We start from the raw sequence: 22,621 nt of genomic DNA on the forward strand, positions 1-22,621 counted from the left end.
TTAGCTAGGCTAGAAAAGAAACTTCAGAGAAGTGGGAGCAGGAGCAGTTAACTAAACACACATTTGACAGTAAATGACCCCTGGACGGTTAAGTCCAGTAAAAGGCAACTGGGGTGCGGTACTCATCTTGCTTCAGGCCGAGGGAGCCAGTGTTTGCAGGCAGCTTTCTGGGTCATGTGGCCAGCATGACTAAACTACTTCTGGCACAACGGGACATCGTGATGAGTGCCAGAGTGCACGGAAACGCCATTTATCTTCCTGCCACAGTGGTACTTATTTATCTACTTGCACTGGTGTGCTTTCAAACTGCTAGGTTGGCAGAAGCTGGGACAGAGCAACAAGAGCCTACCCTGGATTCTAACCGCCAACCTTCCAATCAGCAAGCCCAAGAGGCTCAGTGGTTTAGACCACAGCGCTGTATTTGAGCTCATGTAGCTAAAGAGTATGAGCTTTAAGCAAAAAATTTCCCAAGTCTGTTCTTGCCCCTGCCTACTTCACTGCTCTCAGATCTTAACTGCAATATAGGAAGAACAATACATTGGTACCTTGGGTTACATACGCTTCAGGTTACAGACTCCGCTAACCCAGAAATATTACCTCGGGTTAAGAACTTTGCTTCAGGATGAGAACAGAAATCGGGCTCTGGCGGCGCAGCAGCAGCAGGAGGCCCCATTAGCTAAAGTGGTGCTTCAGGTTAAGAATAGTTTCAGGTTAAGAACGGACCTCCATAACGAATTAAGTACTTAACCTTACTCTCATTTACACGTTTATTTCTTCATAAGGACTATGGAGAAAACAAAGTACTCTGAACACTTCACTGCTAATATAAATGGTGTTGCTGATCAGTACAATGATTTTTCAAGTTGTCCCTGCACAATGTTTTGTATGTACTGGGGGGGGGGCTGTTTTGCTATTTATTTTTATGCTGTGAACCGCCCTGAGATCATCAGATGAAGGGCAGTACTGTATACAAATTTAAAAGCTCAATTTCGATGGTTTTCTTAAAATAAAAAATAAAAAAAAGGTCAACAAGTTCGAGGTGTACTCAAAAGAGCTGCTCAACAACTTTCGGGGTGTCCTGGTTTTGACTTTCCGAAATATGGCCACCCTACGCCCTTGCTGCATGAAGGCAGCCTGTCTCCCTCCGCTTCCACAGCAACAACACTAAGCAGTGCGCTCCTGACCAGGGAAGCGCCTGGCCAGAGCACCTCAGGGTGACAAGAAGTGCGCATGCGCTCCCGAGGCCTCCAAGTAAATCCCTTCACTTGGAGCCGCCAATAGAGAGGCGCGCGGGCCGGTGGGTGGGGTCCCGGCGAAGGGGGGCGGGGCGCCGCAAAGGGCGCGCCTGGAGGCGGAGGGCGAGCCAATGGGAGGCGGCGTCTCATGGAGCCTATTGCGAGCTGCGCCTCTGTGCGACGGGTGCGAGCGGCGGGCGGGCGGGCCTTCGGCTGCGCTTGGCTCCCTGAGGCGGCGGCGGGAGGGGGGGCGTCGGTGTCGAGGGGCTCCCCTCCCCCAGGTCGCGAGGTAGGCGTGAGGGGGAGGAAAGTGTTCCCGGGGTGGGGGCTGGGGGCGGAGTAGAGGACTCGGTTAACTCGGAAGCTAGGCGACCCTTCAGAAACGCCTTCTGAGCCCAAGCCCGTCGGTGTTTGTGCGAAGCCCGCCGACCGGTGGAACCTCCACGCCCAGGGGCAGTCTACCTTTGGGAGAGCTGGGGCAGGCGGAGGCCAGCCGCGAGAGGCGCTGGCGCCGACAGCCGCTTTCCGCCTAGAGACAGCTTGAAAAGAAAAGAAAAAGTAAGATACGCGGCGTTTGGAGGATCGGTAGACCAGTCCCCTCGAGCCGTGTGGCTGCTTCTGCGGCCCCTGACTTCCGCTGGCGCTTCTCTCTAGTGGCGTGATCTCTTCCCAGAGAGCTGGCGAGTGCAATGTGCGAACTAGATGTTTTGACAAAATGCGGAGCCTTGGAAATGAACACGAGGATGGCACCTGCAGCGAGAGGAAGGATGGCTGTTGGGAAAAGAGTCGTGGGAATAATGTGGTGGAAGTTAGTTCCTCTAGCTTTTGTGTTGTTGCGTCGCGTCGAAATTGTGTTTCTTCTTCTATTCATTTACACAGTTTATTATGTTTTGTTTACTTAAGAGAGCTGTGATGTATGCGTTGGGGAAGATTGCGTGTGTGGAAGATTAATGCCAAATCAATGAGTACAGAGAGATCTTTCAATGTTCCTGTTGACTATGCTTATCTGCATGCTTCCCAGAAGCTAGATGGTGATGGTGACATTTTCATGCTTCTAGCTGGCTGCTTTGGGGAACCAAGTAATGAAGCAGGTTTGATCCAGCAAAGTTATTATGGGGCTGTTGAGGAGGTACTTGTGATGGAGGCAGCGAAAGGTTTAGATTCAGGGTGAGGGGCATCTGGAGGCCAGAGAGAGGCTATGAGAAGAAAGAAGAAGAAAGCTTTGAAAAGGTGTGGTGGATTCACTATTTATGAAGGCTTGTAAGAATCACTGGTGCATAATACATATTACATAGGGTGCACTGCACAGAATATTATGTGTGCCTCAGAGCACTTATACATAATCTTAGTAATACCAATAATACCAGTGCAAGATAGCCTTAGACAATGCAGATTCCCCCCCCCCCCCTGTTTCTGCATCCACATTTGCAGTATGAAGATAATACTGCACACTGTCTGGTGTGCTCATGGTAGACATGAGATCTTTCCTGAGGACTTACTGACTCACCTTCTTAGCCAGTATTCAACACCAGATCACTAAGTGTCATGGACAGGCTGGAAGCAGAGGAGCCTTGGGAGGTACCAGCTGGGACACCCCCCCCCCCCGGAAGAAGGCTCAGAGCCAGGGGACTGGGGGTGGGATGACAGTGAGTGGTCGGAGGGAGAAGAGGGAGCAGACTGAGAAGAGGAGGTGTCAGAAGGTGAAGAGGCAACAAGGTTTATTGAGTGGGGAGAGCCCGTGGCAGAGAGCAGTCCAGAATCAGATGCCGAAGCAGAGGCTGGGGGGGGGGGCAAGAAGCAGAGATCATGCAGGCTACTGAAGAAGCCAGGGGGTGTTTCCTCTCTTGATGCAACCAGGGAAGGTGGAGGCTTAGGCAACTGTGGGAAGGCGGGGGCCTTCAGTCCTTGCAGCTGCCTCATAAGGGGCAAGATCTACCAGGACAGCTTGCTGTGCTCACTAGCCTGGCCTCCCGAGCTAATTGTGTTTCCTTGAATAACGAGTTGACTTCGCTGATGCCATGTGATTTATTGCTGACCTGCTCCTGACATCTGCCCCTAACAGTGCTGCAGGCAGAGGGCAATAGATGAAATGAAGAAAGTTTTTTTTTAAAAAATAAATTGTTGGTGTTCTTTACCTAAACAAGTTCACAAAGAAACTTACAACATGGTCTTAGCTAGTTTGTACACTGTGGGATGATGCAGGATAGAGAAGCTGACCTTGGCAGTTGGAGGCAAGGTAGAAGTCTGAGAGAGAGTGGGGGTTGGAAGCTTCTGGATCCAGTGGACCATCTAATGTAATCTGCAGTTATATTGTCTGCAAAAAAGAGTCTCTGTAGATGGTTGGTTGAGAGGGAGATTTGAAACCAGAGGAAGCCTGCCTTTGACTATTTATTTAGTCTCATGTATATCCCGCCCTTTGCCTTGCAGTCCCTGGGTGGGTTACATGTATGTAACATCTTCCACCCCAAAGCCTTTGCAGAAGTGAGGGACACCTTGGAGGGGAAACGATTCCACAATCTGAGGACCACCACAGAAAAAGCCCTCCTGTCCATTGCCGTTTCACATGGTGGTGGAAATTCCAGTGTATTTCAACACATATTTGGGGCCCAATATGAGAGCACTGATTACTTACATTAGTGTTGATAAACCAATGAATCAGGAAGCCCTTAATTCAAATCTATCTTCTAGCATGAACTTACTCAGTGATCTATAGCAAGCAAATCTCTCAGACAACCTCATTTTCCCATCTGCAGTACAGAGATAGTAGTGCTGACCTGCCTTACAAGGTTATTGGGATTGCAACAAGATAATGTGAAGACTTGAACATTATAAAAGCATTAACTCAATGCTAGTTAGCATTATGGAAAGAAGGCAATTACTGGGCTGCATAGAGATTTGTACAGAGAGATAGTGGACTGTTTCTGGGGGCTGGGGAGTTCTAGGAAGATCATAGGATTTATAAACGTGTTCAAACCAGTATAGGTTGAATTGTGCTGTGAAAGGGGTAATACAGGATGTTTCTACCAGCTGACATAATGTGGTTTTCGTTGGAAGAAATGATGTGTGCAGATTGGAGGAACCCTTGTGGGTCTTTCTAGGATTGCTGTATGTATATGAGAAGAAACTAGAGGGATGTGAAATGAATTGAGAAACATTACTGTGGGACAGGTATTACCCAAGGAAAGGAAATGGTATGGTGGGCTGCACTCACTTGTCTTCTATATCAGGTTTTTAAGATTGTAATTTTTATTGCTTATGAAGGGGCTTGGCCAGCATAGTGTGATCTGATCTATAACTTGTGGAGGTGTTTATAGTTTTTGGTATCCTGGCAAGTGTTTGTTTTTCCACCTGTCCTTCTCCCTTGCCAAATGCTTTGCTCATGGGATTATAATATTTGCTGTGGTGTAATTTTGTATTCTTTGGTTAGCATGGAAGAGCACATCAGGTAAAATCTTAGCTTTAATTCTTAACTTGAATGAAGTTGTTTTCATTGCCAAAGTATGAGCTAGCCAACTGCCTGACTGCTTGGGTTTATACAATGGGTTTATCATATAATAATACAAGTATTGTAATAGGAAAACATAGAAGGTAGTTTCTTAGTGTATTGCAGGTTTGACAGCTTAATGGGAGCCTAATAAAAAGAAGGGTCTTGCTTATTATTCAAATGCCTTTCATAGATGCACAGTTCAACTAATCAGGGTTCTGAAGAGAACACTGTTGCACATATTGTTTTTGTTTCTCTTAAGACTAAGCAATAAGGTAACTGTGGATGGATTCCTGTTTGTTTTGTCATGCTTGTTCTGTCCATTCTTGTTCAGACTGAAATCACTTCTTATTTTATACATCATCCCTTCCCCCAAAAGTAAAGAGAACTTGATTTTCCCATGGGCTGCAGATCTGAGTCAGCAAGGATGGCAGCCTGGATCTCAATCTCCTTTTTGGTTTAACTATTCTCCCAAGTGATTAGTCCTGTATTATTTAGTACAGCAGATGTGCAGATACTGAATGTGGTCTGCTAACTTTAGTGCTTTGTAGCAAACTCTTTCCCATTCCTTCTAATTGTGGTGAAGAAGTTCTGAAGTTCAGGCCTTACTTCAAATGCAGCTGTGATACTTTGTTAAATGGAAGATGCATATAGTGTATTTCTCTTGGAGTAGAAATGAGCACATGGTGTATCTCTCAGCACTGTACTATTGTACTGGATAGAGTGTGTGGAGGCTTAGCTACAAGTTGCTGCACAATTATAAGACTTGCAAATGGCAGACAACATATATTAATGATTATTATTCATTAGTTTTATATCCATCTCCAATGGACACAAGGCAATGTACACTAGCTCCCAAAAAATCTGAGGGGTGGGATAGACTGAGAGACTGACCAGCATATGCCACCCAGTGGACTTCATGGCAGATCTTTGCTCCAGTCCTGACACCTATAACCACATCCTTCCCACACATAAGGATAAATAAAATATGCTGAATAAGAAGTGCCGTCAAAATACATGCCGATTCCTTGCTTTTCATTCCTTTGAGGAAAGGGTGGAGGCAACACTTATCCTAAAGCTTTGCTCAGAAATTGACACTGGGATGCAAGATTAGTACCTGAGACAACCCAGAGAGTTGGTAGATTATGTCAGATTTGAACTGAGGTTTTTTCAAAGTCCAGGTTCAGGCATTTTTATCTGCTAGACAATGCTGACTCTTACTGCCCATAATACTTGGTTTGGAGCATAGGATGCTGCATGGAAATAAACATGTTAGCTTTAAAGGAAAACCATTTGCTTATTTTTGCCGTTAATAGAATATTTGTGCATGTGTGCCTCTGAAACCTGGCTTCCAGTTCCCTTTAAAGTGAAACTCTTGGAATTGAAAGATAGGTTCCAAGAGATAGAAGTTAAAAAAATCAATTCTGCATTGTTCTGCACCCTTCCTCTGGCTTGGCATTCCTTTCCATTTACCTCAGAAAAATCTGGCCACACATGCAGTGTTAGAAACTCAGATATATAAGGTAATTGCCAAATGGCACCTTAAACCTAGGTTATGGTTACCACAACAGAATGTCTAGGTGCCATTTCCCCCTGGGTGAGATTTATTATTGTTATTATACATTTTATTTCTATACTACTTTATATTTTAAATGAAAAAAATTCAAAGTGGTTTACAACACATTAAAACATCAAATAAAGCAATACAGAATAAAACAAATTCTAGCTTCAAGGAAAATATTTCACATCCTTCTCTAAGTGGCATTTTGCCTCCCCCATATTTATTTACCTATTTAATTTAGCTCATAGCATAGTAGAAGTACTCTAGGAAGCCAGTGTGGTGTAGTGGTTAGAGTATTGGGCTAGGACCTGGAAGATCAGGGTTCAAATCCCCACTCAGTCATGAAACTAACTGGGTGACCTTGGGCCAGTCACAGCCTCTTAACCTCTCTCACAGGGTTGTTGTAGGGATTAACTGAGTAGTGGGGTGAACCATGTACTCGTTGGAGAAAAAGGTGGGATATAAATGCAATAAATAAGCTCTTCTGCTTACCTGCTTAAGAAACCTGGGGGGGGGGCAGCCAGATTGATATGTCAGTCATCAGCCTGGCATCCACAGATCTCCATGGGGTCACAATTGGACCTGCCCCAGTTGCAAAGTGCACCTGGCTAATTTCAAACACTGCACACATGTACTTCTCAAGTTAACTTTGAGTTGGGGTCGTCCTCCCCAGCCCGTGTGTGTGTGTGTGTGTGTGTGTGTTAAAAAAATGTTAGGATAAAACATACCAAATTCAGATAAAGAAACCTAGACTGCAGAACCAGTATAATTTGTAGAGATATATTTATTTTTAATTACTATAATAGGAATGCTCAAGGAGAGGAAAAAGCAGCATGTCCTTTGATCAAGTATGTGTCCTACATGAACTTAAGATGAACTCCTTAAACAACATACACATAGATTTCAGTAACAGGGATATAAATATATATTCCGTATAATTTGTGATACTGAAGTGAATCAACCACCTCTTTTTCAGAAGCCAAATAGTAGGTCTGATTTTATTTTATTTATTTTATTTTAAATACCAGGAGTAGAGAGGAACAGCTGGGTGGTGGGACAGAATTCTGCTCTTCCTACTTGTTCTGCATAAACCAGCAAGAAATTGCATTCCTAGACTGGAATTTTACTGCTGCATAGTATAATTGCCAGGAAGACCTGGCTGGTATTATGATCCTTTGGTCTCTATTGAAAGAAATGAGACCTCTGGTTTGACCAGATGTTTGAGTTAATGCTTGCTGCACCTACTTTGGTATGAAAGAACACTTCATTGTACATGAAGCAGGAAAGTGTGTTTTCATTTGGGATCACTAGTGCTTTGGAATCAACACAGTCTTAGATTTAGAGATGGGGAAATATTTCCTAATGTTGACCATGCAAGTTGTTTGTGAAGAAAAGAATAGTTCTTTCAGGAATGGCTTCAACCCAGTGGGTTGAACTGAATGATGCATGAGGTCCATTGTAGTTCTTGGATGAGACTCCTATGTAACGCATCCCTCCCTACCAGCTAGAACAGTGAGAAGATGAACTGAATAACACTTGGCTCCTGTGCCCATTTCTGCCTTATGTGATGATTTGTAATGTGCCTGCTTTCTCATGTGCTGGTGGGTAACTTCACTATCACCCATGAAGTGTGGTGAGGCAGTTGCCTCAGGTTGGCAGCCTCTGGGCAGCTGGGACGGGTGGTACCACCACTTACACCACCTTATGAGACATGGGTGGCACTGTGGTCTAAACCACTGAGCCTCTGGGCTTGTGGATCTGAAAGTCGGAGGTTTGAATCCGTGTGGCAATGGTGAGCTTCCGTTGCTCTTTCCCAGCTTCTGCCACCCTAGGAGTTTGAAAGCACACTGGTGCAAGTAGATAAATAGGTACCGCTGTGGCGGGAAGGTAAACAGTGTTTCCATGCACTCTGGCTACTGTCATGGTGTCCCATTGTGCTAGAAGCGATTTAGTCATTCTGGCCACATGACCTAGGAAGCTGTCTGTGGACAAATGCCAGCTCCTTTGGCCTGAAGCAAGATGAGTGCCGCACCCCATAGTCACTTTTGACTGGACTAAACCATCCAGTGGTCCTTTACTGCTGCTACAGCAATGCTGCCCCTCCCAGCTGCAGGGGCATCATTTTCAGTTTTGCCTGGAGTGGCAAAAGACCCTGGGCCTGCTGTCACCTATGCTTTAGAGCTGCTAGGAAGGATTGTTGTTGGGTACTAGTGTATGTGGATTCTGGAAAAATTAAACAATCTGTGGATGCTCCACATTATCCTTTTGCTTGAGCTGCCTTTCCTCTACAAACTGATTGTAACCCCCTGTTTCTCTGGTTTAGACTTCATATATTTGGAAGCTCTTCCTGATATTATCAAAAGGGAAGTCGTGTAGGGGTGTGAATCATTCACTATATATATTACATTGTATTACACACACTCTCTATGTTCCTGAGAGTATGCGTAGCTGAAGACTACGTTTCCTGAAAGCGTTTTAGGTTTCCTTAATGAGGTCTCTGTTTCCTCCCACCTAGGGACTTGGAAGAATTGGCAGGAGGCCACTGTGCCATTGTGCAGTGAAGCACAGTGAATCAGACATGGAGGGATGTCGTTTTTCACCTTCTGGAGGGCTGAGGGTATATCTTCACTGGACGGGTGAGCAGGAGGAACAGTACCAGACTTATATGCAAGGGACTCCTTGTGCTGAAGAGATCTGCATCGATATTGCACAGAAGATTGGTAAGTGGCCCATAGGGCTTGTTTAGAGATATGTGGGAAACATGTAGCCCTTCTTGGAGAAGTGCCTTATCGCCCATGTTGTTCAATATCTATAGAAAACCATTGGAATATGACATCCAGAGGCTTGGGCTGCAGTGGAGCCTTGCAATTGGATTTGTATGGAGTTGTACTCCCCCTGAAGGAGCAAGTTCACTTTCTGAGAGCCCTCCTGGACTCAGCATTTTACATGGAGGTGTATGTGGTGGCTTCTGCTAGCTTAGGGTTGTAGCTGGTGTACCAGTCCTAACTAGAGAAGGCAGACCTTGCCTTCCAGTGACATCCAGACAAGACTACTGTAATGATATATAGGCACTGTACTCTATGTGGGCAGCCTTTAAAGATGGCTTGATACAAAATGCAGCCACTCAGATGCCAGTGGGGGCAAGGCTGTGGGAACATGTGACATCATTCTTGTACTGGATGCACTGGTTGCTGGTGTATTTCTGAGCCCATTAAGTGCTGCTGTTGATCATTGAAGCCCTAAATGACCAAGTTGTTAGAGCAGCTTCCATCACCTGTATGACTTGCCTATGCTTTAAGAAAACTCCAGGGACCTTGCTAATGTGTTCACCGGTGAGACTAATTAGGTGGGCAGGCATGAGATATGGCCTCCTTGGTGTTGGCCTCATGTCTGTGAAACTCCCCTCCTGACCAAGTCGAGATTTCCTATTGCAACTGAAATCTCCACAGCACCACCTACTTGAGCGGGAGAGTGAAGGCAGCCTTCTTGACTGACCACAAATGCTGGTAAGCTGTTACCAACTATTGAGCTTCTGGCATTCCCTTTCAGTCTTGCTCCCCAGGAAGCCTTTTGATGTTCTGAGACTTTCCATTGTGGAAAAACAAGCTGCTCTTTTACCACAAGCTTAGTCCTTCTGTGGTAGCAAAGCCCCCACCACCCCACCCCGTTTCTGAAGGCTGTAGCATATGATTTTTCAGCCCACCCATTGCCACCTCTCCTCCAGAGCTCCTTTTAATGAGGAGCATTTTCAGCTCTGCTTTGGGATCCTGGTGAATAGGAGAGGGGTGCTTTGGTGTCACTCTCCTTCTTCCTTCTCTTCCAGGCAATCATCTCCCCCACCCCCTTTTGCCACCTGATAGAGCATCTAGTTCAATTTAGAGGAGCAAGAGAGAGAGGCTTGCTAGCATGGCTGAGGTGGGAAGGGAATCAAGGAAGAGTGGAGGGGGTGCTTTGTTGTCCTCCTGTTTGTGGGCATTCCTTTCTTGCTTCTGTAATGCTGGAAGGTTGCTTTGGTGAGGTTTGGGACCTCCTTTCTTCCTCCAACCCCTATTATTTAGGAAGAATGCTCCTAGAACTATATTTCTACTGCCCCACCCTCCTCACAGCCCTTCTCCCAAATAATCTACTTTCCCATCACCATTCCACAGTAGTTTCACATCTCTCTCTCTCTCCCCCTCCCTCTCTCTCAAATTTCTTTCAAGTTCAGCATCATAGTAAAACAAGTCAAACTGCTGGAATCTGGCCATTTAATTCTGCCTTCACATCCAGCACTTCCTTTCTCAGTAATTCTGCCAGTAGGTTAATAACTTTGGTTCTGATGTCTTCTCCTTCCTCTGGAATGACTCTGAGTCTTAAGCAGAACTCATTTTTTCTCAGCTCCATTAATGCTGAATTATCAAAACATTTTTCCATCTCTCTATTTATCACTTCATTTTTTGTTTCTAAGGTCTCAACTTTATCATTTAATTGGCCTATTTCCCCTGTCAGTTGTGTATAAGATGCCTCTATTTTATTGACTGATCCTTCTAATCTTCTCAATTTTCTAATTCTTCTTCTAAAGTCTCTATTGATCTCTTAAGAGACTTTGTTTGCTCTGTCATCACCTGCATAAGATTATCCACAGTGAGCAGGGACCCTGAAGATCTCATTCTCTCCCCCCACTTCTCTTTCTTCTTTTCCTTTTCTTGTAAGCAGCATTCTGAATGTTTAAGTTTTTCTTGCTTCACTTTATTAGAATTTCTGTCTCTAAACAGCTTCTATCCCTTCAGCAATTTAACCTTGTTTTGGCAACAACATGAGATATGGCAAATTCCATCTTCAGGAATACAGTGTTAGCTGGCAACGTAGCTTTCCATTACTTAAAACACTTTAGTCAAAAAGTAAGAAAAAATAAAAAGCTTTGCATATGCCCCTTGTCCATTTAAAACTTTGTTTCACACCATAAATCTAGCTTTATGTCACTTCTATGATGGTGTGAACAGTAGCTTGCTTGCCTTCTCCTTCTTTATTATGGAAAGCAGTTCACTCACCAGGTGTTGGTTTTTGCTTTTTGCTAACAGACTCAGAAACTCTTTAAGGTTGTAAATTATCTCATTCCGAAGGCAATTAAGACAGGGAGGTAGTCTTGGTGCCCATAATAGGACTGCAGTGTAGTTTGAGCAAGTTGACAATTATCAGCTTCCAGTCACTCAACTCACAGGGCAGGAGATGAGCCCCTCAGCAGTCCCCCTGTCCCACGAGGAGCAATCCCTTCCTTCCAGCTCCTTTTCAGAAGTGAATAGGTGCAAGTAGATAAATAGGTACCGCTCTGGCGGGAAGGTAAACGGAGTTTCCGTGCACTGCTCTGGTTCATCAGAAGCGGCTTAGTCATGCTGGCCACATGACCCAGAAGCTGTACACTGGCTCCCTCAGCCAGTAAAGCGAGATGAGCGCCGCAACCCCAGAGTCGTCCGTGACAGGATCTAACGGTCAGGGGTCCCTTTACCTTTACCACCATGGAAACAAATGCTAATATGCCCAGGATCATCACCAAAATACTGGAGAGGATGTACCTCCACAGGCACATACCTCCACATGTGGTGGAAATGTCCTAAAATCCAACTCTTCTGGACGTCAGTCATATAAGAAATATGCAAAATAACTAAGCAAGTATTAGAAGTCACCCCAGAACTGGCCCTACTAAACATCTTCCAAGACAATAATGCCCACTCACAAAGAGCTCATAACCCACCTACTCTCGGCAGCCAGAAACATTATAGCCAGACACTGGAGAGACGTGTCAGGAGTAAGCATAGACCAGTGGTATCAAATAGTATGGGAAACAGCCTTATTAGAAAAATTAACCAACAAATTGAAACTGACATGGGGACAAATAGAACCGGTAAGGCTGCCACCACTCCCTTTGGTCCTGGGAACTCAGAGCCACAACCCAGGGAGAAGGCTGTGCCCAATTATGGTTAGTTATCCCCACTCCACAAGTTGTATCCACAAACTTGCAGACAGAAATTACACGGTAGAGTGTAACCAAGCGTAAGGCTAGGAATTAGCTCCCCCCCCCCCCCGGAAAGGCACACAAACCAAACAGTTTCTTCTTTAAAAATTTATTTTAAAAGAACATAAGAAAACATGCTAAAATAGCAGGCACTTCTTTGGTAAGTTACAAGCAAGAAAAACAAGAACATTGTAAAATCTAACTGACTTACATACTCACAACTAAGAGACAGATAGAATGGTTAAAGTCCTTCCATCACAAAGGATGAAAGAACGGCTACTAGTTGGAACATCAGCAGCCCGGCAGTTTGCAGATTGCTGAGCACGCCTTCTCGTAGCGTCGGAACCCCCAAAACCAATCATAACTCCTGATTATTTTTCAAATTCTCCAATGACCGGTCTGCGACCCAATCAATCTAACTTCTGGCAGCTGGTCTCATTAAGAAGCCAGAACTTAAATCAAAGGGGTTTCCTCCCTTCCTTGGCGTTTATGCAGATACACATTCTCAGGCAATTAAGGCAGATAACATCTCTGAGAAAATGCACATAACTTCGGACCCAGGTGTCAAAGCTTTAATTAAATCAGGGGTTTCCTTTCCCATAGTAAATCTCTCACACCCTGGGAGCCTGTTAGTCTGAAGTTAAAGGGACAGGACTTATTTCCCATAGTCCTTGTGGCTTGTTGGTTACCCACAAGGCCTCACTCTTGTTGCTTGACCAAGGAACAGCTTCTAAACAGAGACTAACTTTACTACACCCCACATATACAGTAAGTAAGCATTGCCACCTGACCCCACCCCACTCACCATTCCCCCCTCCCCCTCTTTCTCCCTTTTCTTCCTAATGTAACACTAATGTCTCAACAAATGAAACTGATCTGTAGAAAATGTCACTGTGAAGAAAGAGACATTGCACATAAACCAATAAATCTTTAATAAAAATATATTAAAAACGAAAAGAAAAGAAGTGAAGCTGGCAGCCAGACTTGTGTCTGGCTATCAGCAAACATCACACTGTTATCACCATTGGTAAAGAACTGACAAAATACCTTCAGTCTGCCGTGATCCCTCCCTTGGAAGTCCCCAGGATAAAAGGATCTCTAATAAAAGGACTAGAAAAGTATTTTGCAGGGGGATGAGTGGTTTGTTTGATTTCCTGCAGCTCCTTATCACATACAGTTGTATAAATCTGCCGTTACATAAAAGAAGTCTGATAGATGACTGTGGACTGCAAATTGCTTTACAGTCTGAAGTTGTTCAGCTAGGCTTAAAGCCTTGAGCATTCTGCCTATTTTTTTTAGCTTGGCAGAGCCTTAACGCTTGGATCCAAACCTAGGAGTACCTTCACATTCTATACATTTTGGGGTAGACTTGTGGCATGCTTTGACTTTATAGAACAGTGGGATTTTATGAGCTTTGTTGCCCTTTTTGTATTTGTGAATGTATTTGAACTGAAGCCTAGTCCACCCATTCAGTGGAACTTCTCCTGGAAAGAAGATCCTGAGATCCTAAAACCTGGTCCATTGGTTACCAGCTGTCAGGGACTAGAAGAGACCACCTCTGCGACCATGCCAGCATATACCTAATTACATTATACCATTGTGTAGATAGTAGACCACTTTGGGAGCCAACCTTAGCCGGAAAACAGGTTATAGATAAATGTTTTGAGGTAGAATAGACTGTACCACTTCAGACTGCAGGCAAAGGACCACATTTCTAATGCTCTCTGCAGATAGCCTACTCCCTATAGCACTGGTTTTCTAAACTGAAATCTTTCTTGCTGGTGTGCTAGTTCTTAATGCTGGGAGCTTTTTAAATCGTCCTTATGATTTTTTTTAAAAGGCACCTCTCACCTGCACATGTAGACCATGGGCCCCAGGAGCAGAGGAGTAAAATTTTATGTGCCGCTGACTTCTGTTCTGCCCAGCACAGCAGCTGATGCAATTCCATATACAGTACTTTAAGTCAGGCTGGAGTGATGTGTGTGTGTGCCTAAAACCTCGTCAGTGGAAGTTCAGAGCAGGAGGTCCTTTCTCTAAAAAGAAAAAAAAGCATTTGTGTATGCACCCTAATCCTGGGGATAGGAACCTCAGTTCTGCCTTTAGATGACATTGGGATGCAGTAAAGCATTTGTGTATGCACCTTTGATGGGATAATGAGCTGCTTGTGCGTAAAGCTTGATCCCTCCGGGTTTTGGCTGGTCAGCCAACCTAAGTCTCTAACGGAGCCCCCCAAAGCATGACTCCGTCAGTCGCTGGTAGGATCCGACAGTGGGCGTCTACGGAACTTACTCCAACATAAAAGCTGTTTGACGGACATGCGCCTCCTGGACTCTCTGCGTGACAGCTTCCGGCGAGGGGTGGGGGTTGCTAAAGGGGGTCTTGTTACCTCCTCACTGTTCTCACTGGAAGTATCCCAGAGCCTCCCCTCCGACTCCCTTTCCCTTTGAGCTCCTGCTCCCCCCCTACTGGTTCCCTCTTCTGCTGCAGAGTCTCTCCTGTTCTCCTGGAGCCTTTCTACCACCTGTTCTTCCGAAGGCAGTTCCCTGACAGCACCCTAATCCTGGGGATAGGAACCTCAGTTCTGCCTTTAGATGACATTGGGATGCAGTAAAGATAATGTTACAACTGACAAGGGTGCTTTCTTGGTTTCATTTAATATGCTATCTTATTTGTATTGATCGTTTCCCCAACCCTGGGCTCAGGGTTATCTCAGGGAAAGGGTCAGTTAGAAATTAGTGCCTTTTAAGGAGTAACTACCAAGCTGTGCCCAATATGATAGTTTCCTTCAACATTTCTTACTAGATCTTTTTGTCTTCCACAGGAATCACGCCAATCTGCTTGAGCTTCTTTGCACTGTATGATCCACTGGCCAAATTATGGTTCCCTCCTAACCATGTGTTTGACATAGATAGTGGCATTAAGTTGATTCTGCATTTTCGTTTGAGGTAAGAACATCCTTTCCCCATGTATTTCACCTTCGCTTCTGTAGTTTTGGGATTAAATATTTATTGGCTGTACAACTGGATGCTTGTAGAACCCCCTGCCTAGCACCCATGAGCCCATGAAGATGCTTGAGCTTTCATTTAGATAGAAAGTTATGGAGCAAAATGTGCAGGTACCCTTCTAAGTGATTTCTGTGAAATGAGCCAACCTAGCTTCTCCTGCCTGTCAGTGATTTTAGCTGGTGAAGGAAGTCAGAACTGTGATTGGTAAGTGAGTTGTTTGGACACCATGCAATAGAAATCCCCAGACTCCTCAAGAAGTGCTATTTTCCCTTCTTGTTTAGTACACTTCACTTCTTCATCTTAAACATTTATATTCCCCTTGTGCGTTTAACTGCTGTATCTCCGCAATCGGAAAGAGCAGGACATAGCTTTCCACGGTAAACCTGAGATTGTGCAGGGGATGGGGTGAGAAGCAGGAATGACTGCACTCCCTCTAATTCTGTGTTATGCCATGACCTCATGGCAGCCATTTGTGACTGGTACCCATGGCGTCTCTGAAAATACAAAATGTGCCCATCAGTCTGATAAGGTCGGTGGCCCCTGTTGTAGCAGGTACCGGGGAATATGCTGACCCCTGAATTATTAGGTCAATTGATCGTAATTGGGTAGTGCTCAAAACTAATCAAGAAGCAGATTGATCTCCTCTGCGATTTATGTCCAGAGCTCAGACAACATAGTGTAAGCATATGCTTTCTAAAAAGTTCACACACTGTATATGGTGATTACCTGGATCTGCATACCTTTGGGGTCATCTCTTTTCCCCTGTGTTCTGCCATTGTGTAAAGTCAAGTCAGCCTTGGCAAGTATAATGGCTTTTTAATGGTGGTTCTGGGTCTGTGGAATAGCATCTTGGAAGGGGTTTACCGAATCACAGTCTTTGGTGCATTCAGAAGGGGCTGCACATCATTCTTCAGAAAGATGTTTAGAAGACAGTGGATTTGGGTACTTACCGTATTTTTCGCCCTATAGGACGCACTTTTTCCTCTCCAAAAATGAAGGGGAAATGTGTGTGCGTCCTATGGGGCGAATGCAGACTTTTCCTGAAGCCTGGGGTGCGCACCGATCCCTCTTGCTCTCCAGGCTTTGCACAGCTCTCCGCAAGGTGCTGGGCTCCCACAGCTTGCAGAGAGTTGCCTGCACGGTGAAGCCTGGGGCAGACTGAGCTCAGTGTGCCCCAGGTTTCGAGCTTTGAGCAGCTCTCCGCAAGTGGTGGGAGCCCGCCGCTGGGCTCCCACGGCTTGCGGAGAGTTGCCTGCATGCCGAAGCCTGGGTGCGCTTTATTTCCCCCCCAAAAAACTAGGTGCGCCTTATGGGCTGGTGCGTCCTATGGGGCGAAAAATACGGTAACTGCTGCTTTTTATGTTTTAAAAACATTGGCACAAGCAGCATATAAATAATAAATTATAATTATAATTATTAATTGGCATTTTATCTATAGTTGCAAGGCCTACTTTTTAGGAAGTGGGGTACATGGCAGCATTTTTTTTGCAGGTTTTCTTACATATAATAAAGTAATTTGCCCAGGAAAACCTACTTGTGCATAGCCATCTAGGCTTTCTGAAAGCAGTGTAAGATTACAGTGGTGCCTCGCAAGACGAAATTAATTCGTTCCGCAAGTTTTTTCTTCTTGCGAGTTTTTCGTCTTGCGAAGCACGGTTTCTCATAGGAATGCATTAAAAATCAATTAATGCGTTCCTATGGAGACCGCTTGCCAGGCTGGCGGTGCGGAGGAGGGCTTTTCTCCCCACCGCAAGCCTTCAGCACAGGTACGGGAACAGAGGGGAAGGCGCACAGAAGGGCTCTCGGCCCCATCGCCAGCCTTCGGAGGAGCCTTCCGAAGCCTGGCGCGGGGAGAAGGGCTCTCGGCCCCATCGCCAGCCTTCGGAGGAGCCATCCGAAGCCTGGCGGGGGGAGAAGGGCTCTCAGCCCCATCACCAGCCTTCGGAGGAGCCTTCCGAAGCCTGGCGCGGGGAGAAGGGCTCTCGGCCCCATCGCCAGCCTTCGGAGGAGCCATCCGAAGCCTGGCGGGGGGAGAAGGGCTCTCCGCCCCATCGCCAGCCTTCGGAGGAGCCTTCCGAAGCCTGGCGGGGGGAGAAGGGCTCTCCGCCCCATCGCCAGCCTTCGGAGGAGCCATCCGAAGCCTGGCGGGGGGAGAAGGGCTCTCCGCCCCATCGCCAGCCTTCGGAGGAGGTCCGAGGACAGTGGGGAAGACGCGCTGTGCTTCCCCGCTGTCCCGGAGATTTCCCTATGGGCTTTCATCTTGCGAAGGAAGCCCATAGGGAAATTCATTTTGCGAAGTGCCTCCAAAACGGAAAACCCTTTCGTCTAGCGGGTTTTCTGTCTTGCGAGGCGTTCGTCTTGCGGGGCACCACTGTATTATAGTCAAGAAAGTCTCATAGTCTCATTTATACAAGTTCCATTAGACCGAGCAGGTGTTTGCTTTATTACCCATAGAATATCCAAATGACTGAGTTATTTTTGTGTATTAAAATGGTTTTTCATGTAGTGTTTGGTATATCGAGATGCTGCTTTGGGCATGTTGAATGGCAAGGCATGAATGCAGTACATCCTGCATTCATAATAGTTAGTTTGCCCTTGTTCTGGAAGCATTAAGTATGTCCACATTTGCCAGTAGTAGTGTCTTCCACTTTGAATTCGGAGTAGAATAATGGCACAGGACCTAATACATTGATTTAATAATGGGAAAACACATGCACCATTGCTGTTGGTGTCAAAATTAAATTGTGGTTTTTTTTCCTCCTCAGCATACTTCCTCCCTCAAGTTAGGCGAATCTGTGTCATGGTCAGTGTGGTTTGGCTACATAATTTAAAAGAGCTGGTTGTTTCTGCCAGAGAGCATGGGCTGGTATAAAAAGAGCATCCTGTCTGCTGTACCACAACAATACTGGGGTGTTTGAAAGTAGAGGGAGAGGTCTCAGCCTGGCCTCATTTCAGCACTTCCCCAAATCTAATTTTCATATGTATCTGGAATGTTGATGCTCCTTGGGGCATCATATACACTTTTAGAAAAGTAACCTTAGTAGGCAATGGTGACTGGTGCCCACTGGAACTGGTAGGGTGACACCAGAGCAAATGACAGAAGGGGCCAATTCTTGTTTTGTCCCCATCCTCCCTGCTGAGTTCTACAAGGGTAATAACTGAGACTACAGAGGGAGCTGGCAGTAAGAAAGCAGGCAGGTGGGGGCTGACTGAAGGAAGGCTGGGCTTGGCTTAGGAGGGCCCTGCTTGCCCCCCAGTGAACCAGCTTCCACCACTAGTAGGGTATTCTTTCCTTCTTAGACTCCTTAACTGTGCAGTCCTAAGCATATTTACTCAGAAGTAGGTCCCTCTAAGTTTAGTGAGACTTGCTTTCTAGTAAGTGCATCTAGGATTGTGATCCAGGTCTATTTGTTGTGTGTTTTTTGGTACAAACTGTTGTAGATCCTTCAGGCAGATTTGCGTGTGTGCAGCTGTGATCTGAGAAGGAAGTGGGTGGGAAGGAAGTGGGCAGGGTGCCTAGTACATCAATGAAGAGAACATCCTTCAGTTTCTGCGAATGCTGAGCTGAGCTTGGGCTTTAGTTTAGCTTGTGTGTGGTGAATTGAATGAACCAGATGAATAGAACCAGAGCACACTGCTTTAACATTGGAGCAGTATTACCTTTTGACAGAACCTTTTCAGGAGATATAGCCATGCTTATCAGTATTATAAGCTTGGTTCAATCTAATTTACCCTAGCAAGTTCATTTATCTTGAAACTCATTGGTTTTCCTGTCTGGTGAATAAAGTCCACTTCTTTACTACCCTGGAATCAATTTCATGAAGTCACAGACACACACACTCTCATGCTCATTCATATATTCAGCCTTTATTGGCGTAATATATATACATATTAGTGTGTGTACTATATTTCCTGAGCAAAATTTGCTTCCACATACATCTACAGGCAAGGGTGGCGCTGTGGGTTAAACCACAGAGCCTAGGACTTGCCGATCCGAAGGTCGACGGTTCGAATCCCCGTGACGGGGTGAGCTTCCATTGTTCAGTCCCAGCTCCTGCCAACCTAGCAGTTCGAAAGCACAAAGTGCAAGTAGATAAATAGGTACCGCTCCAGCGGGAAGGTAAACGGCGTTTCCGTTTGCTGCTCTGGTTCGCCAGAAGCGGCTTAGTCATGCTGGCCACATGACCCAGAAGCTGTCTGCGGACAAACGCCAGCTCCCTTGGCCAATAAAGTGAGATGAGCGCCGCAACCCCAGAGTTGGTCACGACTGGACCTAATGGTCAGGGGTCCCTTTACCTTTCCCTTTACATCTACAGGCAGCATCTTTGTTTTAACTCTTAAGTCAGCCTAGTTAGGTGGCCTTAGTTACCGGTAATCTCTAGGAAGAGTGTCTAAATGGCTTCATAGTTCATCTACAATTTTACTTGCATCTACTGCTAGGATTTTAACTGTTTTTAATAGGCTTTAAGTGTATTTATTAATAATTTTAATTCTTACAAACCACTTGAGGTTTTATTGCAATCACATGGTATACAAATTTTGTTAAATAAAATAAGTAAGGATAACTTTTATCATACTTGTTTAGAAAACAGATTTTCACTGCCAGCTGATGTATCCCAGAAGAACCTTGATACTGTTTGTCTCTGAAACATAAACAATAAAAAATTGCTTTAGCAATTGTAGCTAGCATTTATTCAGCACTGTTATTAAGTGTTGAAAACACTTTGCAGGCATGCTATCAGCAATCCTTGCATCAGCTATGTCAGGTGGGCCAGTATTATCTGTATACTGCTAATTAAGTCACAGTGGTTTTCCAAAAGTTGCCCAGTGATTTCATGGCTAGGTTGAGTCCTGTTTTTTTATCACTCTGGTAAACCAGCTGCCACAAGATTACAGCAAGTTCAGTAAGTTAGAATTTCTAGAGGGGCAGGGTTCGAAATTAGCAGGTGCCAGGAGCATTTTGTGCCTAAAGTTTCTCCATTTGCGAGCACCTCAAAAAGTCTGGGTGCTTTTTTTTTTGCGCCTGGCTGACACTCAAGTTTTACTGAAATTTATGTGCTTTGAAGCCTTGAAGTATATGTTAAGGATAGATGATATGTTAAGAAGTTTAACAATAAAGAGTAGAGTGTTTTGAAAACTGAAGTTTGGTATCAATATTTTTATTGTAAACACCAAATTAAACATGTATTAATAATTTCTGCTAAAAATGTGATATTACCAATGTGTCACTTGTGTGAATTGCGTATTAAATCATGCCTATCAAAATAATAAAAAGTGTTTCCCATCCCCCCAGTGGCCACTAGACATTCTGTTTTGGCACCCACAACCCAGGCCCCAGGAGCCATATGGCTCCTAGCTTTTCAGCCTAGTTTCTAACACTGTAGAGGGGGTAACTGTGTTAGTCTTGTTGTTTCTTAAAGGCTAGCAAATTTATTGTGGCATAAGTTTTCATTGGTTGCAGTCTACTTCCTCAGATTAATTCATGCATCTGATGAAGTGGACTGTAACTCACAAAAGCTTATGCTATAATAAATGTGTACTTAATGTGCCACAAACTTTTTTTTGTTAAGTTTAAAATATTAACAGTTGAACTGTGTTATGTGCTGTGACGTGTACAGATGGTTTTCTGGTTTGCACTAACTACTATTTTCTCACGGAACTACAGGACTTCTGTCTAGAACCATTGTTCTAATAGTTTTCTTGCCATGAAACGTGAAAGAAAAATTCAAAAGGGGGCTTACCACTGGTGAACAGATTGAGTGACTCAGTTCCTCCAAGCTATCAGACAAAGAAGCGCTTAGAAAGAGTTCGACTCCCACACATTTCAGGCCACTTATACTATATGTCTCAAATAGCCTGGATGGAAAAGTGGCCTAACAAATTGTGAGCTAGTAAGCTTCTGTGAGGGTGAGAAGGTGCAAGGCATAGGTGCCATAAATTAGAGTTTGAAGAAGTAGAAGAGCACCTGTCTGACCTAGGTCCTGCATTCCTTGAGGAATATGCACCTTGCCTGGGCAAAGTTTAATCATTCCTGCCTCTCATACACCAAGTAAGATGTGCATATTCTCTCTCTCTCTCAGGTATTATTTCCGAAACTGGCATGGGACAAATGAGAAGGAGCCAGCTGTCTGTCGCAGCCTCCATCGCACAAGTGACTCTGAGGACAAGTCACAGCAATCAAGGAGCGAGCAAGGCAGTGCCCTGCTGGATAAACCGTCATTTGAGTATCTCTTTGAGCAAGTATGAAGCTTTGTTGATGTTGTTCTGTTCAGATTAGGCCTGTTATGTATTTGCCATCCTACCCTCTTTGGACTGTCCAGAGAGGTTTCCATCCTTCTTCCTTAAAATTAAGTTTCCTTGGGATTCCGTGGCTTCATCAGGCAAACTTAGATATCTCTTCAGTTGCACTGTCAAAGCCATAAAGGCCAACTCCATGCTATACAGCTGTTTCATCCATCTCCCCTGACCAGCCTGTGCAATCCAGACTGCAGCATGCCTTGGGCAGAGAAGAGGTACACCACAGAGAAGAAATAACTCTATATGTCAGGCACTTGGAGCCTAAGTGTCTGTCAAATAGCTTAGGGGGTAAATAGCAATCCAGGAGGATGAAATTACTTACACAAAAAATGTAAGTAAGGAAGCAGGAGTGGATAAAAGCTGTTGAGGTTACTGGTGACATCAACAGACTCTAAGCCAGCACGAGGGAAGTGATGAAATGGGGCGTGCGGGGGTGGGGAGATTAGTAGACTTCTCAGCTTTCCCCCTCCCTTTGAGGAAATGTGATGCAGATAGTCAATTCTTATATTCTAGATCTGTCTTCAGAGAGGTGCAAGCCAGCCAAATGAGCCACGTTCCACCAAGGAAAGAGAAACCCCTTTCTCATAGTTATTAGGCAGCCGGATTCCACCTCATATATGGTGTGCAGTCAAGCTCTAAATTTTGGAAGAACTGGATGAGATAAGATGGAAAAGTTTATTTCCCTCCTTTTTACACAACTGCTAGTAGTGTTGCCTACATGAGACTGCAGGTTGGATCCCTGACATCTTTTGAGTTCAGATCTTCAGTAGCTCAACTTGAAGAGCCAAAGGAGAGACTGATTTGGGACCTGTTAGCTTGGGAACGTACCTCCATAATTTTTTATCTTTTTCTTCCCAGGGGAAATATGACTTCATTAACGACATTGCCTCTCTAAAAGACCTACACACTGAGCAGGAGATTCACCAGTTTAAAAATGACAGCCTGGGGATGGCTGTCCTCCACCTGTGTCACATTGCACTTAAGAGAGGCATCTCCCTTGAAGAAGTGACAGAGAGAACCAGGTGAATTATTGTGGGGACGGGACAA

The 22,621-nt window shown here is 44.9% G+C and overlaps 1 protein-coding gene across 6 annotated transcripts in view; it reads left to right on the forward strand.

Annotated features, from left to right (window-relative positions):
- The first annotated feature begins 1,342 nt into the window (after nt 1-1,342).
- The window catches only part of TYK2 (tyrosine kinase 2), a 53,618-nt gene continuing 32,339 nt past the window's right edge, over nt 1,343-22,621 (forward strand). For 3 of the 6 annotated variants that reach the window (XR_014559315.1, XR_014559316.1, XM_083718440.1), the window contains exons 1-5: nt 1,343-1,524; nt 8,796-9,000; nt 15,094-15,217; nt 21,358-21,517; nt 22,433-22,596. Coding sequence is in view for 3 of the 6 variants with exons in the window: in XM_083718440.1 (XP_083574566.1) it covers nt 1,384-1,524; nt 8,796-9,000; nt 15,094-15,217; nt 21,358-21,517; nt 22,433-22,596 (794 nt within the window). In the remaining 3 variants the exon portion in view is untranslated. Of the gene's footprint in view, nt 1,794-1,869; nt 2,044-8,795; nt 9,001-15,093; nt 15,218-21,357; nt 21,518-22,432; nt 22,597-22,621 lie in introns of those variants that run through there. The other 3 variants (XM_083718442.1, XR_014559317.1, XM_083718441.1) reach the window with 3 other exon arrangements.

Source organism: Podarcis gaigeae, assembly GCF_964106915.1.
Source record: "Podarcis gaigeae genome assembly, chromosome: 17".
Lineage (NCBI taxonomy): Eukaryota > Metazoa > Chordata > Lepidosauria > Squamata > Lacertidae > Podarcis > Podarcis gaigeae.